This window comes from Camelus bactrianus, chromosome 13 (assembly GCF_048773025.1).
Source record: "Camelus bactrianus isolate YW-2024 breed Bactrian camel chromosome 13, ASM4877302v1, whole genome shotgun sequence".
Lineage (NCBI taxonomy): Eukaryota > Metazoa > Chordata > Mammalia > Artiodactyla > Camelidae > Camelus > Camelus bactrianus.
The window spans coordinates 61,458,032-61,473,394 of record NC_133551.1 but is presented as its reverse complement, the minus strand read 5'-3'; the positions used below and the strand labels follow the sequence as shown (position 1 = coordinate 61,473,394).

The 15,363-nt window shown below is 55.2% G+C and overlaps 3 protein-coding genes across 3 annotated transcripts; 2 read left to right on the top strand and 1 right to left on the bottom strand.

The window, feature by feature from the left end:
- Positions 1-5,249: 5,249 nt before the first annotated feature.
- On the top strand, positions 5,250-8,221 carry FAM110D (family with sequence similarity 110 member D). Its single transcript, XM_010948030.3, has 2 exons — positions 5,250-5,393; positions 7,176-8,221. Exon 2 carries the CDS (start codon positions 7,273-7,275, stop codon positions 8,083-8,085), a length of 813 nt encoding a protein of 270 aa, XP_010946332.1. The 5' UTR covers positions 5,250-5,393; positions 7,176-7,272; the 3' UTR covers positions 8,086-8,221.
- Positions 8,222-8,504: 283 nt separating this feature from the next.
- Positions 8,505-14,302, bottom strand: C13H1orf232 (chromosome 13 C1orf232 homolog). Its single transcript, XM_074377108.1, has 4 exons — positions 12,835-14,302; positions 11,459-11,542; positions 11,250-11,347; positions 8,505-9,792 (listed from the first exon to the last, which is right to left on the bottom strand). The coding sequence occupies exons 1-4, from the start codon at positions 12,916-12,918 to the stop codon at positions 9,507-9,509; spliced, it is 552 nt and encodes a 183-aa protein (XP_074233209.1). The 5' UTR covers positions 12,919-14,302; the 3' UTR covers positions 8,505-9,506.
- ZNF593 (zinc finger protein 593) lies at positions 14,284-15,281 on the top strand. The gene is made up of 3 exons (XM_010948028.3): positions 14,284-14,598; positions 14,831-14,893; positions 14,984-15,281. The coding sequence occupies exons 1-3, from the start codon at positions 14,399-14,401 to the stop codon at positions 15,123-15,125; spliced, it is 405 nt and encodes a 134-aa protein (XP_010946330.1). The 5' UTR covers positions 14,284-14,398; the 3' UTR covers positions 15,126-15,281.
- The last annotated feature ends 82 nt before the right edge of the window (positions 15,282-15,363 follow it).

Below are 15,363 nucleotides of genomic sequence, written 5' to 3'. Positions count from 1 at the left end.
TTCTAAGAGACTGAAAAATCAACCCAAGAGGGTGAAGCCAAAACGAAATGGGCTGGCTCACCCAAGTGTAAAGACCATGTGTAGGTTTGCTTCAGACAGGACGACATACGGAGGCTCTGCTCATCAAGGTTGGTCTTCACTGTCTCCGCTGTCTGTCAGCTCCGTTCTGGGGCAGGCTGTCCTCTCAGGGCTCTGTCTTCCCAGGTTCTTGCACAGCAGGGCAGAGAGAGAAGATTTGTCTCAGCCATTGCAACAACAGTCCCATAGGCTGTAACGGAGTTACATGTCTGTCTTTAAATAAAGTACTGTAGCCAGAGAAATGCGATAGGCTTTTGACCCAGGCCTAGGTCAAGTGCCCCACTGAGTAATGTTCCCCTACTGTGGGAGCACAGGGGCTGAGAGTGGCAGAAAGGTGGCCAAGATCAGGGTAAGAGTGCCAGAAGAAAGACAGTAATTGCTGAACAGCAAAAACTGCAGGCGTGCCCAGTTCTAGGAACGATGGGGACACTGATGATGACGACATAGCCTAGTGGTAACGTTAAGATGTTAGTTTTAATGCTATGGTGATGTAAGAGATGGTGCTTAGAATGCGCACCTCCTGGGGTGTCTGCACAGCCCTCAACCTTCACCTTCTCTTGAAAATGCCCTCCTCACATATAAAAGGGTAAGTCCTCACGGTTGGGTATGTTCAGTGTGACACAACATCTCCATGACCACAGCTCAGTGCTCCCCTTACAAGTGGCTAGAGGGACTCCTGCCCATTAAAGGGCCCCTGATATCAAAAGCACCCAAAAAGTCATTTAGTAAGGACCACCTGGGCATCTGTCACTCGGGACCCAGTGCTCAAGACTGCACAGTGTAAGCCATAATCCTCAACGTCTGCTGAGACCTAACACCAGTCAGTCCCAAAGAAACAAACACTTCTTCACATCTCTCACCATGTCCTCGAAACAAAAGAGGATGGCATCCTAATGCCAGAAGATGTGCATCGCTGCTGACATTGCAGACAGACACTGTCTGGAGTATGGGAAAGACTGGTGAAAGCACTTAGGTCAGAGAAAAATACAAATTAATTAACGTGTCAAGTCCTTCCTCTTGGAGAGCATGAATGTTGTGGATTCATGCATGAGGGAGTTTCCCAGCAAGTGCTAAGTGTCCATTTTCTTGCTTCACTTTGTGTTCCAGTGTGTAGTATTTGCCATAGTAGCATATGACGGCTGAGGGACCTCCTGAAGGTGCTGTTGGAGTCGTGGTGACAGAGGTGTAGATGATGAGGCATGGAGCAGAATATAGTGGGGGCTGCCCTCCTTCCAGTCCTTGCTTGGGTCCAGAAGACTTGAAGTCCAGCCTAGCCAACAGAGAAGCAAGGCAGGAAGGCCAGTGGGTAGTGAGAGCGGCCTGCCTGAGCCCCACACGAGCGGCAGAATGGAGGCAGGCAGTGCTGCTCCATGGCTAAGAGCCAGCTGGAGTCCCAGCTCTGCCAACTGCAAGCTGTGTGACCCTGGGTGAGTGGCTGCCTCTCCCTGCCAGTTTCCTCACCCACTTCACAGAAAGTTTTGCAGGAGTAAGCGAGGTACTGAGTGTAAAGCACTTAGCATAGTGCCTAGCACAGAGTAAGCACTCAATAAATGTATTTGGTTTTGTTGTTCTAACGCTAGGTTGTAAGCTCCTGGAAGCAGAATCCTATCTATTTTATTCCTATTGTTCCTTGGCAACATGTAGGTGCTCCAGGAAAAGATGTTTAATGATACTTTCCTTCCCACCCCCGCAGCCCCTTCCCTACCCCCCCGCAAGTACCGGGCAGTGGGTGCGCCTGCCGGCTCTGCCCAGAAGCCACACCCCTGCCAGGGAGAGCGGTGGGAGCCAGGCTATTGTTGTGGCCGAGATTCTTTCCGAAACGGAAGGCCCTGAATTAGGGGAGAGCGGCTCTAATCTCCGTGGGTCTCACACGTGGCCAGCGGAGGGGGGCTCTTCCTGTGGTGCTGGGGCTCACCCCTCCCTCTCTCTGAACTCTCCTCCTCTCACCGAACCCACGTCCCCTGCTCCAATTTGATGGAACCCCTGCACCCCATCTTCTCTCTTAGCCCTCCTGAGTGCCTCTCTCTCTCTCTCCCTGGCGCCCCTTCCCTGGCCTCTTGCCCTCGCTGAGACCCTGGCTCCTGCTGTCCTCCTGGCCTCTTGCTCTCGCCAACCCTCCCCCAACTCCCCTACCCTCTCCAGCCTCCCTATGCCCTCCCTCCCATCGCACCCACATCAGAAATCCTCTTCAGACTCAGCTTGGATACTCTCTCCTCCTTGAAAGCTTCCCACCCTCCCTGGGGCAGAACAGATGCCCCCATGTCCCCTGCTTTGTTCGTCTCTGTCGCAGCAGCACTGCTCTCACTTGAGCTGTGATCAGTCCTTCACACCTCTGTGTCCCCCGACACCCCCACCTCTGCAGCAGGCCAAGCTCCCTGCCAGCAGAAGCCGGGTCTGACCCATCTGTTGACCCCACAGCATGGAGCAGTGTTCAGAATGGTTTGTTGACAGCAGATGAGCGTGAAACTGCTGGATTAGAAAAAAAAAAAAAAAAGACTTAGGCCCACGGTGTCAGGAAGGTGGTGAAGATCTAAGAGGCAGACTCCTCTGATGGTTACCAGCACCTGAGCCACTTCTCTGTGCCACACAAGAGCTGGTCTTATTCCCATCTTACACAGGAGGAAACTCAGAGATGTGTAGTTCCAGCTCAAAGCCACACAGCCTGCAAGTGGCAGACCAGGATTAGAATCAAAGGCACCGAGGTGTGGTTGGCTGTGGCAAGGGACCTGTAGCTGGCTGGTAAGGGGTGTAATACACATTTCTCCTCTGTGATGATGTGGATCTGGGGTCTGAGACTGGATCTGAAGGGTCTCCCTGACCTGTCTCATTGTTCTGACACTGACCAGAGCTGCACCCCACACACCACCCCCTCCTGGAAGGAGCCAGTTCTGACTCAGGCCCATTCCCGTCAATCCTAATCCTCAAGGTGATCCGGGAATGAGCTGGAAATAGGAAGGAAACATCCCTCAGGTTTGGCCTCCCCTCTCAACCGAGGTCCTGGCTCTAGGGACGGAAGGAGCCACTTTAAGGATCTCCCTGGGGACCCATGACCAGAAAGACAGATGATCTGGTTCAAGGCAAGTGTGGCCAAGAGGCAGGCAGGCAGGCATGCAGGCAGCTAGAGCTCCACCACACGGTCTCCCCGGCCTCATGCCATCCTCTTTCAGGGCTTACTCCTTCAGGGATCTCTCACCCGAAAAGCCAACCCAGTCTGACCTCGCCCTCATGACCCTGCTCTCCAGTATGGTAGGGGTCTGTGTCTATTGACATCCTGGGATAGGGTACTGCCACCCCTCAGTCTGGGAGCTCCTGAGGGCGAGGTTGTGTCTCCCTGCTCTGACTGGGGGCCCCAGGGCTAGGGCTGTGTCTCCCCACTCTGATGCTCCTGAGGAGAGGTGGGGTCACTTCTAGTCACCCTCATCAGACCAGGGGCTACCCCAGGCAGCACCTGTGTTGCACTCTGAATCCCCTCTTTGTGTCCTAGGTCCCTAGAAAAGAGCTGAGAAGGAGGCCCCTGCTGCCCTTCCACCCAACCCGGATGCTCCTTTAAGACCAAAGGGATGGGGGTTGTATAAAAGTCAGACACAACAGCCCCATCCTCCCCCTTCTTCACAGGCCAGGTTTCCTGCCATTGACAGCATCCCAGCTGGGCCCTGCCCAGCCTCATGCTTAACCCTTTCATGACCCAGATCTCAGGGCTACTGGCCTGCACTCCCAACCTTCATCTAGAAAATTAGAATGAAAGTACATATTTCATTGGGTTTTCAGGATTAAATGTGTTAATCATGGTGTGAAGTACTCAGAATAATGCCTAGCATGTATTAGGCTCTCAATAAAAGCTAACTATTATTCCTAATTGTGTGAGCTTAGATAAGTCATTTCACCTATCTGAACCTCTGTCTCTTCAGTAGTCAAATGGAGAAAATAATAAAACCTACTTCCCAAACATGGTCCTGGGGGTGAATTGTGATAGTGTACATGAAAGCATTTTGCAGAGTGCTGTAACAACACAATATAGGATTATCATGGATGGAAAAAAACTTTCTTTAACTAGGTAATAAAAATCTCTTACCCAGAGATTGGTTTTCTGGTTTTCAGACTTATTACCTTACTTGATAGGCAGAGGGTGCAGTGGAAAGAATGGATTTGGGATTGGAATTAGGTAAATCTCTCCTGCTCCAAACCTGTTTCCTTAACTATCAAGTGCGGTGGTCACCCCTGCTGGGTTCTGTTTAGGTTCCTTGGGAGGAACAAAGATCAGAGAACACAGGTGTGAATGTGTTTGCAAACATTAAAAAGTGCTAGAAGGGAGGGAAAGGGATTTGTGAAAAGTGGCCAGATTAGGGGGAGCAGGGAGCTGCAGGGAGACGACCTTTGGGTGGGGGCATTGATCTTTGAGCTCTGGATAGTGCAGTTTACCTGCTGGTGCAGGGGAGGAGTTCTCCTGACACCAGCACTGTGAGATGGGGCTCCTCTTTGAAACATGGAGTGTCAGATAAGAAACTGTGCCAGCTCTTAGAAGTCCCCAGTGTGGGCAGAGAAGGAAGGATATCCTTTACCCAGGCTTGGCCCCAGAATCATTCCTTCATCACCTTCTTCCCAGCCAATCCCATTTGCCATCACAGGACCTTGGGCAGAGGCACCTCCAGTAGGTTCTCTTGTGACCTTCATGTCAAGACATGCTGAGAGGGGCTCACCCTGCACATCTGCAGCACCGCTGTCCCCACCCTTAGGTTGCAGATTCCTGGCCTCACCCCTGGGGAGAGCAAGCTTGATACCATCCACACACCCAGACCAGGACAGGTCTGAACCTGCCACAGAGGGGGAAAAACAAGAACAGTTAACTAGAACTCTGCTATGCTTTCCCAATCTGAACTAAGAGGATCTGCCAAGGCCCAGCAGAGGGGGCTGACCCCACCTGAATAGCATGTCCACACCCCAGGCCTCTGGAGGAAGTTTGGGAATCAGGAGACCTTGTCTGAGGTCCTGGCTGTACCCCAAGCTCACTGTGCCTCTGTGCAAATCACTTAACCTGCAAGGGCCTGTGTAAAATAAAGGAGCTGGACTTGATCCAAAAGCCTTCTCCAGCACTGAGTCTTTGACCAGGAGGGAGTTAACAGAGGCCAGGCTCCAGGTCAGGAAGGCAAGGGTTAATCTGGTGTGTGTGTTGGGGTGGGGGGGTGGAGGCTCTCTTGGCTTTTCCTGTGGAGAGTGAGGTTTGGCTGCCACCAAAGTTCCTTCCAGTCCCTGCTGTCCCTCCTGCCCTCAGTCAAGACCTGCCCAGAGACCCAGGCATTCAGCCTCCCTATGCAGAGGTGAGTGTATCCTGAGCCCAAGACTGGGGTGGGAGGGCACCCAGGGACCCAAGGACAAGGAGTCTGGCACCAAGCCAGTGAGCACTGTCCCCTAGCCTGCTTCCAGAGCCAAAGGCTTGGGCAAAGTTTGGACCACTCCCCAGTACTGGGAGAAGATAGGCAAAGGGATGGAGGGCACAGGACTGTCTGCCAGGCTGCTAGGGTGGAACGTCTGTGGTCAGGTACCAAGGCAGCCCGGAAGGCAGGGAAGAGGCAGTAGACAGCAAACTATTTTGGTCCCTGTGTTTAAGAACTTTTTATAGCCTCCTGCTCAGGGCTGGGAAGAGAAGGAGGGGACAGGAGGATACCCATGAGGTCAGACAAGCACAGTGCCCTCCTGGGACCTTGGAATCTGACCTATTGCTGGGTTTAGTCCTTGGGAGGCAGGAAGGAGGGCACTGCCAGGCTCGCCTTGCTACCTGGGTTCCCATTCATCAACTACCTATGAGGCTGACTTACCAAACGCTAGATGGGTGTGTGTGTGTGTGTTTGTGTGTGTGAAGACTGAGCAGGGTGCGCTGGGGTGTGTGGGGTTGTTTGGCAGAGTCTCTGCCCCAGGGCTCCTCACCAGGGCTCCTCCCCCTCATCCCTGGCAAGTTCTGTTCCTTTGTTGCCTACAGACCTGAGGTCCCCTCAGCCCCTAGAACTGATGTGTCCCTCTCAGCTGAATGGAGGATGGGGGGAGTAGGGGAGCAGGGATGGGGTGGAGTGTGCTGAGCCATGTGGGTGGCCCATTCTGTTACTACCAAGGGAACTGTCAGTTCTTGATTTACAACTCTTCCTGGCCCCCTTCCTCAGCAGAAGGGAGGTGGAAGAGAAGGGTCACAGGGTCTCAGGATGAAAAAGGGACAGGGACCCTGAGGGCAGATTTCTGGGAGTGCAGATTATTGGGAAGAATTAGTGGAAGGAACTTCTTACTGAAGTAAGGGGCCCATCTCTAATGGAAATTGCTTGGTTTTACAGTAGTAGGAATAGAAGCAAAATGTAGAGGAAAGTTCTGATATACAAGTTCATTCTGAACTAGTTATGGACCACAAAGGAAGAGACCTGGGTTCTAGTCCCAAGCCCTAACTCTCAGTAAGACCTAAACAAGCCCCCTCCTCTCCCCGGGCCAGTTTTCTCTTCTATGAAATGGAAATGCAGAGGTAATGTTTACAGTTGGGCATTCTGGAATTCCCTTGGCAGAGGCACATAGTGGGTGGCAGCTGGCTGACATGACCTGGTGACCACCTCCCTCTCCTTTCCTGATGGCCCTGCTGGGCCTGGGCAGGACAGTTGGCTGCAGTTACTGGAGGCTCCTACCCTGTGGTTATATCCCTGACCTCTATGCTTGGGGGCGGGATGGGTGGAGCCAGCCTGTGGCTGGGAAGCATCCTTGTCTTGGACTCAAAGTTGCTAGGTTGAGAAGAGGTATTTTTTCCGGTTGAGGCCACTTTCGGGAATTGGGCTGGGAACAGCTGAATTTCCTTTTCCAAGTGTCCTACTTGCTGATGCCTGCTTGGCATGGCCCTGTGGCCATTCTGGGGCACCCTCAAAGGGGCATATGTTGCTAGGTGGCCAGGGAGCCCCTGCCCACTGTTTTTGAGGGATGGGAGGAAGGGATACCTGAGCCTCTGCCCTCTGGGTATGGCACTAGCTGACTTGGATGGGGGAGGGGCGGCTGGCTGATCCTATTCCCGGGAGTGCCTGCAGCAGAGGGGCAGGGACATCTACTCTCCCCCTGACCATTCCTTTTTCCCCCAGCAGGCCCTAGGGAGCCCCAGCCAATTTCTCTCTGCTCCTCAACTATCTGCCTATCTCCAGTTGCTTATGGGGCACTGTCCTGCCCAGCTCTGCTGAGATGCTCCTGGCCTCTCCCTCTACCCCGTCCAGGGGACGGACCCCCAGCGCCGTGGAGAGGCTGGAGGCCGACAAAGCCAAGTATGTCAAGACGCACCAGGTGATAGCGCGACGCCAAGAGCCAGCTCTGCGTGGAGGTCCCGGGCCGCTCACCCCGCACCCCTGCAACGAGCTGGGAACCCCTGCATCGCCCAGGACGCCCAGGCCCGCCCGCCGGGGCAGCGGCAGGCGGCTGCCAAGGCCTGACTCTCTCATCTTCTACCGCCAGAAGCGGGACTGCAAGGTTTCGGTGAACAAAGAGAACGCCAAGGGCCAGGGGCTGGTGCGGCGCCTTTTCCTGGGCTCCCCTCGAGACGCCACCTCGAGCAGCCCGGGCTCAACGGAGCGACCCGCAGCTTCTGGAGGTTGGGCCGCGCCCCAAGATGCCCCGGAGGCGGCGGGAAAGCGGGCATTGTGCCCCACATGCTCGCTGCCCCTGTCGGAGAAGGAGCGCTTCTTCAACTACTGCGGCCTGGAGCGCGCGCTGGTGGAGGTGTTGGGCGCCGAGCGCTTCTCTCCGCAGACCTGGGGCGCCGACGCCAGCCCCCACCCCGGAACGTCACCGCCGCCTGGCTCCGGGGACGCCAGCGACTGGACATCCAGCGATGGCGGCGCAGATCGCCCGGACGGTGCAGAGGGCGGCGGCTCGGAGGCTGCGGGCTCAGCCCGGGACGGGCGCCCCCAGGTGTCGGTAGTGGAGCGCAACGCGCGCGTCATCCAATGGCTGTATGGCTGCCAGCGTGCCCGCGGCCCGCCGCGCGAGTCCGAGGTGTGACAGCTGCTGTTCGGGAGCGTGCTCTCGTGGAGTCTGGGATCCCGGGAAGCGCAAGGGGCGAGCGCGGGGCTGGACCCGGGCACCGGCAGGGACGCCGTGCCTCTGAAGCGCCGGGTGATTTGGGGCAAGCCCTTCCCTCTGGATCTCGGTTTCCCCTCTTGAACCTTGGGAGGATGGGACAAAATGATCCCGAAGGCCCTTCCCAGCACAGACGGCGGAGGGGAAGGGGGCGGGGGCGGCCTCTCGGCCCCTGTGGAGGCCGGGTCGGGCGAGTGAAGACAGGTAGGAGAACAGAGAACCTGCTGAATAAAGTCAAAACGTTATTTAAAGGAGTCAGGAGGTTGGATTGGAGAGGAGACGCACGTGAGTTTTGGAATGTGGGTTCCAGTCTGACTGTGTAACCCTGGGCAAGCACTCAGCCTCTCGGTAACTCAGCTACACCCGTAGGTGATCAAAGAATTTTTGAAATGGTGATAAAGTGCTTGGCAAAGTTCCCAGCACATAGGAAGTGCTCAATAAATGAAGCCGCTGTTACCACAACCGACCCCCAGGTGGGTCCAAACTAGGGCTGGGAGTCAGGAATAGTGCTTTTGGGGAGTTTTGGCGAGGGGTCTGTTTCCGAATCTGGGGTTCACCGGCCCCTAAAAGGCTCCCCCTCTTGGAGTTTTGCTGTCCCTTTTGATTACTAGGTATTGTAGGGCTGAGATGTGGAGGATCCAGAACTGAGGACAATTAAGAAGGACCCTTCAAACTAGGATTTTGAAAACCCACAGCCTCACATCCTGCCACTGCTTCCCTTTCCCTCAAAGACGCAGAAGGTCCCCTGTTTTCCTCACACATTCACATCTCTAAGTCTTTATTCACTATCCTCCTCCCTTTGCCTAGGTTACCTTCCCTTTTCTCTCTACTCATCCTTCTAAGATTACATATATGCATTCTCCCTCAGGAACTCTTGAATTTCTTAGTGGGCCTCATCTCTGAGCTCCCAAGTACAACCTTATTTCAGCCAACTAGTCATCTTATGTGGGGTCTGCTGGTATGGATCTGGGTTCCCGTTAGCCACTGACCTTCCCCTAGTCACGGGACAGTGCACGTAGCAGGGCCACAGACAAAGTTTGTCGACTTAAAAGGAGCTGGACAGGACGGCGGGACGTGTCCTCTGGGGTTCCCCAGATTCCTGGAAAGTTGTACCCTAAATCGAGCACAGCCTATCCAGATACCTGGGATGTCTCTGCATATTTTATGCCTGTACGTTTGTAGGGGAGAAGGTGAGGACCACTCCAGCAGAACCCCGCCCTGAGGTTGTCCACCCCAAAGCAGCCTTCCCCGCCGTCTGGACAAAAGCACGCGGTCACACGAGGTGTCAGGCCACGGTTTTTATCGCGGGAGGGGGCAAGCGGGCGCCCAGTTCGGCTGGCCGGCTAGTCGCTCTTGGGAGCAGCTTTCACCCTCATCTCGGCCAGTTTGTGGGTGAGGAAGCCCCACTTGAAACCAGCCGCGGGATCGGCTTCCCGCGGCTCGGGGCGCTCGGCAGCCTCGTCCCAGACTTCAGGGTCGGGCTCCAGGGTGGGTTCTGCGCCACGCAGGATGGACGCCGCCGCCGCCTGCTGCTGCTGCCACCTGCTGGCGAACGAGTCCCAGAACCCCGGCCCGCGCGGCTCTGCCGCCGCCACGGCAGCCTCCGAGGCAGGCTGCGCCGCCAGGGGGCTGTGGAAAGGGGGCGTGGTCAGGGGGCTGGCCAACAGGCCCCAGAGAGGACAAAGGACAGGAGGCGGGTTCGATGGACTAGCAGAGAGGACAGTGGGGCCCCGGCGAGGTCAGGCGCTGGAGGGGCCCGGGAGAGAGGGGGCCGGTCAAGACCTGGAGGCAAGGGGAGGGCTCAGAGGCACTGAGAAAGGGGGCTGGGGTAGGACAGGGTCAGAGGAGTAGATGAGGGATCTGGGAAGAGGAGGCCGGGATGAGTATTCCTGGGAAGAGAGACGGGATCAGGGGTTCAGGGAAGGAACCCCGGGCGAGGCCAGAGGAGGAGAGCCGGAGGCGCCGAGTTTGGGAAGCTGGGGGAGGAGCCCTGGGAGAGGGGCGGGCCCGAGGATGCTGAGAGACAGTGGGACAGGATGGGGAGTTAGATAAGGGGGAGGGGGCAGGGTCAGACTCTGGAGGCTGTAGTCCGGGAAGACAAGAGTGAAGCCTTGAGGAGAGAGGCGGGGCGGTAACAAGTTTCTGGTTCTGGGATGGAGGGATAGAGGGTTCAGAAAAATGAGAGATCCTGGGGAGATGGACAGGTGGAGCGATCCCAAGGGAAGCAGAAAAGCCTAGATCAGAGGCTTAGGGGAGAGGGGGACTGGGAGGTAGCAGGGACATGTCGGGGGAAGGGCAATCTAGGAGTAGGAGCGGTGATAAGCCTTGAGGCTGAAGCCTCAGGTCTGAAGAAGTCCTTGAAGAGCTGGGAGGGAGAGGGATGAGCAGGGAGGGAGAAAAGGAACAGTGGGGCAGGGGAGATGGGAGAAAGGAATAGGGGAAGATGTGACTAGGCTGGAGGAAAGGGCAGAGATGAAGTGTGTGTCAGAATAGAGTTCGGAGGAAGACAAGGCCCTGGGTCCGACCCCCCCCCCAAGCCCCCAGCATAAAGACCTGCTAAGACAGTCCCTAAACTAGTGTGCCTTGAGTCCTCAGGGAGCTTGCTGATAATATACATCCCAGGACTCAGCCAACACCTGCTGAATCAGAATCTTTGAAGGAGGGTCTGGGAATTTATGTTCATCACAAGTTCCCTGGGAGGATGAGGGTTTAGACCAATACTTAGGAACCATTGATCTGAACCTCCCTCTGTTCAAACACCTAAAGCTTCTCTCCTGGGTTCCCTGATTCTGGGCAGATGACCCCTCCCACGTGCATGGGGAGAGAGAGTCCATAATACCTTCTAGCATCTCAATCCCAACAGCTAGTAAATTCCTCATGAGATCTAACCTAATCTCCCAGATATGCTGATTTGGCCTCTTTCCTGCTGAAACAGAAACAGAAACAGCCAGGGGCTGGACCTCTCCTGTCCTCCCTGGTCAGTAAGACTAACAGACCAGAAGGAAAGGACATGGGAGAAGGGGGATCCCAGGCCTGTCCCAGACTTCCCCCACCACCACCACATACACATAAACACACACACATACTGGTCAGCACAGGGCTCTGGTGGCAGCAGCTTGTCCTCATCTTCTTTGTTAAACAGAGATGACATTGTCAGCCAACCTTTCACCCCAACCCCTTGAACCTGGGAGGAAGGGGCTGCAAATCAGGGAACTGCCCCAGCACCACCTCCCAGGACCCCACAGCAGCTTCTGCCAGGCTCCTCAAGGCAGGGGTGGATGAAGGGCGAACTCACCTGGCGGGCCAGCTGTGACAGGGGATTGAAGGCCTCTTCAGTTGGTTCTGCCATCTCAGACTCCACTAACGCTGGGTTCTCCCTCTGGGACACAAGACCGCTAACCAGCATGAGAGAGGCCCCAGAGGAACAGGACCTCTCTCCCCCACTACTAGCTTGGTACACACAGATCAGACACCTCAAACTTCATAGACAAACACATATATTGTGGCCCACTCACATCCTCCAAAAATGCATAAGGTGTACCTCTACACAGTTACCAGTCACACACACACATTACCTGTAGAGGAAATCCCTGCAGATGCCCTTGAGCTCACATATGTGCCCACCCACAGACACATTCATACACACCCCAAAACGTGGACAAGGGCTTGCATGCCGACATGGCACACACCTGTACATGAGCGAGCCTCTGCATGACTACAGCTCTTCACCTGTACATAGACATACCTGCTGTGAAGCACCTACACAAGGACACTTACACAGTTACACCATTCACACCATTCACACCTGTGCACTTCCACAACTGCAGACAGCTGAACAGAGACCCACCTACAGCACACAAAACCTCTCCACCCCTCCACAGACACAACACAGATGCACATACACACACCCAAACATTATACCTGCAGGTGCCTGCGTGCCTCCAGAGACTTTTGCCCAAAATAGACACACCTGAAAGTTCACACCTGCACACACATCTTAACTGGGGATTCCACACCAACACCAGCCCCAATACTGACCCACAGATACTTCTATACAAGCTCAGCCCTGGACACCAACCTGTGTAGACACACACTTATTCACACTCACATACACACACCCCAGAACTAGTTCCTGCCTCTGCCATATCTATTTGTGCAATTGCCACTTATCACAGCCTCCAGATGTAAGACTGTTTCGGAGCCTTTTCATTTTTTTTTTTTTTTTTTTTTAATGTCAGGACAAATATGGTCCAAGTATGGCTCTGATCTGGTGCTGCTACAGTGACCCTCTGTGTACAAGTGCCACTTCCCCAACCTCCAGTACCAGGGGGCTTGCTTTCTCCCAAGGCAAGTCATCTCACTTCTGCTCAGCTCTGCCCATTAGAAAGCTGAGGCAAACTGAGTGTATCTGTGTGGGTTCTGCCCACAGGTCCTAAAAGGATTTCTTCCGTGTGGCAGCACTTAAGATCTTTGGAGGCAGTGACCACTCCTCCAAGTCTTCTCTTCTTCCTTGGTTTCCTTAAATGTCCTGGCTTTCTGACACTGCATGCATCCCTGAATTGCCAGTTGTTTCTGCCCAAATCTCTTTCTCTCAGAGCGTGTCCCTTGCCCTTCTTTGTACCTTTCACTCCTGCTGCCACTCTGCCACCCAGCAAGCAGGACAGTACCCACCTCCGCTCCCAGGTCCTCCTCAGATTCCCCACTCAGGGTCTGTAGTACTTTAGACTTGTAGGTTTTCCAGAAGGCCTGGTTCATGGCTGCAAGGGAAATGGGCCTGGCACCCAGGCACGGGAAGGTGGTGGCTGAGTGGACACCCAGTAGGTCTGGCTCCAGGAACTCAGTGAGGCTCAGAGCCTGCCCCAGGGATCAGATGACTTCATTAAAGATACACCAGCCTCCCCAGATGGCACAGTGCCCAGCAGGCGAACCCAATCCAAAGGAGTCTGTGGTAAGAGTCGGTGTCTGCCAACTTAGCCCCTGATCTTGACCCATATTGGCCAAGAATAATGAAGACATCTCTCTCCACAGAGCCTCCTTCCTGGGCCCAGGAGTTCTTGAATTTGATCATTTGGAATGGCTCCAGAAAGATCCTCTTCCAGTCATGAAGTCCATTTACAAAGTCCTTAGGTTCAGGACCCACAGTGGTGTCCCTGTGACTATAGCTATATAGCTGTGCCCTCAACAGGGCCTTGCTCTATGTCCACACTCAGCCTCTGTGAAATAGAGTGGGAAGGTCCCAAGGCCCCCAGTCAGTGCCTTGGGCTTACATTTCACTGCTTTGTCTGGGCTGGAAACTGATTCCTCTCCCCAGGGATGCATGTGCCTGTCTCCCTGTTTCCTGGCAACACATTCCAAAAAACTAGAGCCCCTGAATTATTGCTGAGTTCCTCTGGTCAGCCTGGAAGGAACCAGGCTCTGGTGCATGGGGAAAAGCTCTCTGGCCCTCTTCCCACTGTGAGTACACAACACTTAGGTTGTGCCTCTGCATTTGATGCTAGCCCATGCCTGGAAGCCCAGGACTGAGAGAAAGGGGTCAAAGATAAGAGGTCTTTCTGTGAGTACCTCCTTTTCTTGTGAGAGGAGCTGACCCCTCTTGAGTCTGACAGGATTCCTAAGAACTGTGATCTCTGGGGAGGAACACCCCTCCTTCCCAGATTTGGCTGAGGGGTGGGGGTGGATGAAAGTTGGAGACCACAGGGAATAACTGGGGAGGGGTAAGAAGTGGTGAGGGCTTTATGAGAGACTAGAGGTATCTCGGAAAGTGCTGTGGGGGCCAGGATTCCAAAACTTTGGAATATTCACTCTCATTCATTTATTAATATATTCGCATCACAGACATTTCTCAGTGCCTTCCAGAGATGTTTAAAGCACGCCCTCTCCAACGCGGAGTCTAAGATCTGGAAAGGGGTGAATAGGCCAGATTGAGATAGGTTGGGCCAGGTGGAGCGGGCAGGGCAGCGGACTGGCCTGAATCCCCCCAGGGCACGCACCGCCCCCCTGCCCCTCCAGCAACGGAACAGGATTCTCTGTGGGGCCCCGCCTCAGCTCCATCACTGCCGTCGACGGCCGCTGGGGGGCGCTCAAGGAGCAGCCCGCGCTATTGACGTCATCAGAGGCGGTCTGGCGGAGTCTCATTAGTCACCCGGCGTCACTTGGCGTCATTGATCAGTCCGGAAGCGTCCACACGTGTTCTCCTAACTAGGCTCTGGGACCCCTGGTCCCGCTGTCACCCTCCATGGGTCGCTCCCGCCGGACCGGCGCTCACCGAGCGCACTCCCTGGCCCGCCAGATGAAGGCGAAGCGGCGGCGGCCGGACCTAGATGAGATTCACCGCGAGCTGCGGCCCCAGGTTGCCGCACGGCCCCGTCCAGACCCGAGCGCCGAGCCCGACCCTGACCTGCCAGGGGACGGCCTGCATCGCTGTCTGGCCTGCGCGTGAGTCCCAGCCGGGCCTGGCCTGAGGAAGAAAAGGGTCCGCGGTACGGGCCGGGGATGTGAGGTCCGAGCCCCGGGGCGCGCAGTGTCTCCTCTCCTGGGACCCGTGGGTCTGCTGGCACCCCATCCCTTCAAGCCTGGAGCTGAGCGTCAGGGAACGAACTGGGGTCAGGGAGATAGGCATATCTGAGAGGCATCACCTCACTCTTCTCCTTACCCTCCATCCCTACAGGAGGTACTTCATCGATTCTGCCAACCTGAAGACTCACTTCCGATCCAAAGACCACAAGAAGAGGTATGAAGGAGTAGAAGAGGATTGATGGATGGGTGCCGGTTGGACAGGGCTGGCTTCTGGTTAGCTCTCAACTCCTATTCTTTTTCCCAGACTGAAGCAGCTGAGCGTGGAGCCCTACAGTCAAGAAGAGGCGGAGAGGGCGGCGGGTATGGGTTCCTATGTGCCTCCCCAGTGGCTGGCAGTGCCCACAGAAGTATCCACTGAAGTCTCTGAGATGGACACGTCTACCTGACATGGCCTGAGGATGCAAGGCAGAGGAGCTGCCCATGGACAATGATGCAAGGGCCAGGCTGGGAGAGACTGTGCCAGTCTCTCTTGGCCCTGGGTCTGGGATTTGGATGGCCTCTTCTGGGTGCCCTCCCTCCCAATAAAAGAACTGGATCAAGAAGGCTTTCCTCTGACTCTCTAACCTCCAGGCCACTCCCCAAAACTCCTGCCCTCCAAAAATTCCTCTACTACTCCTGCGTGCA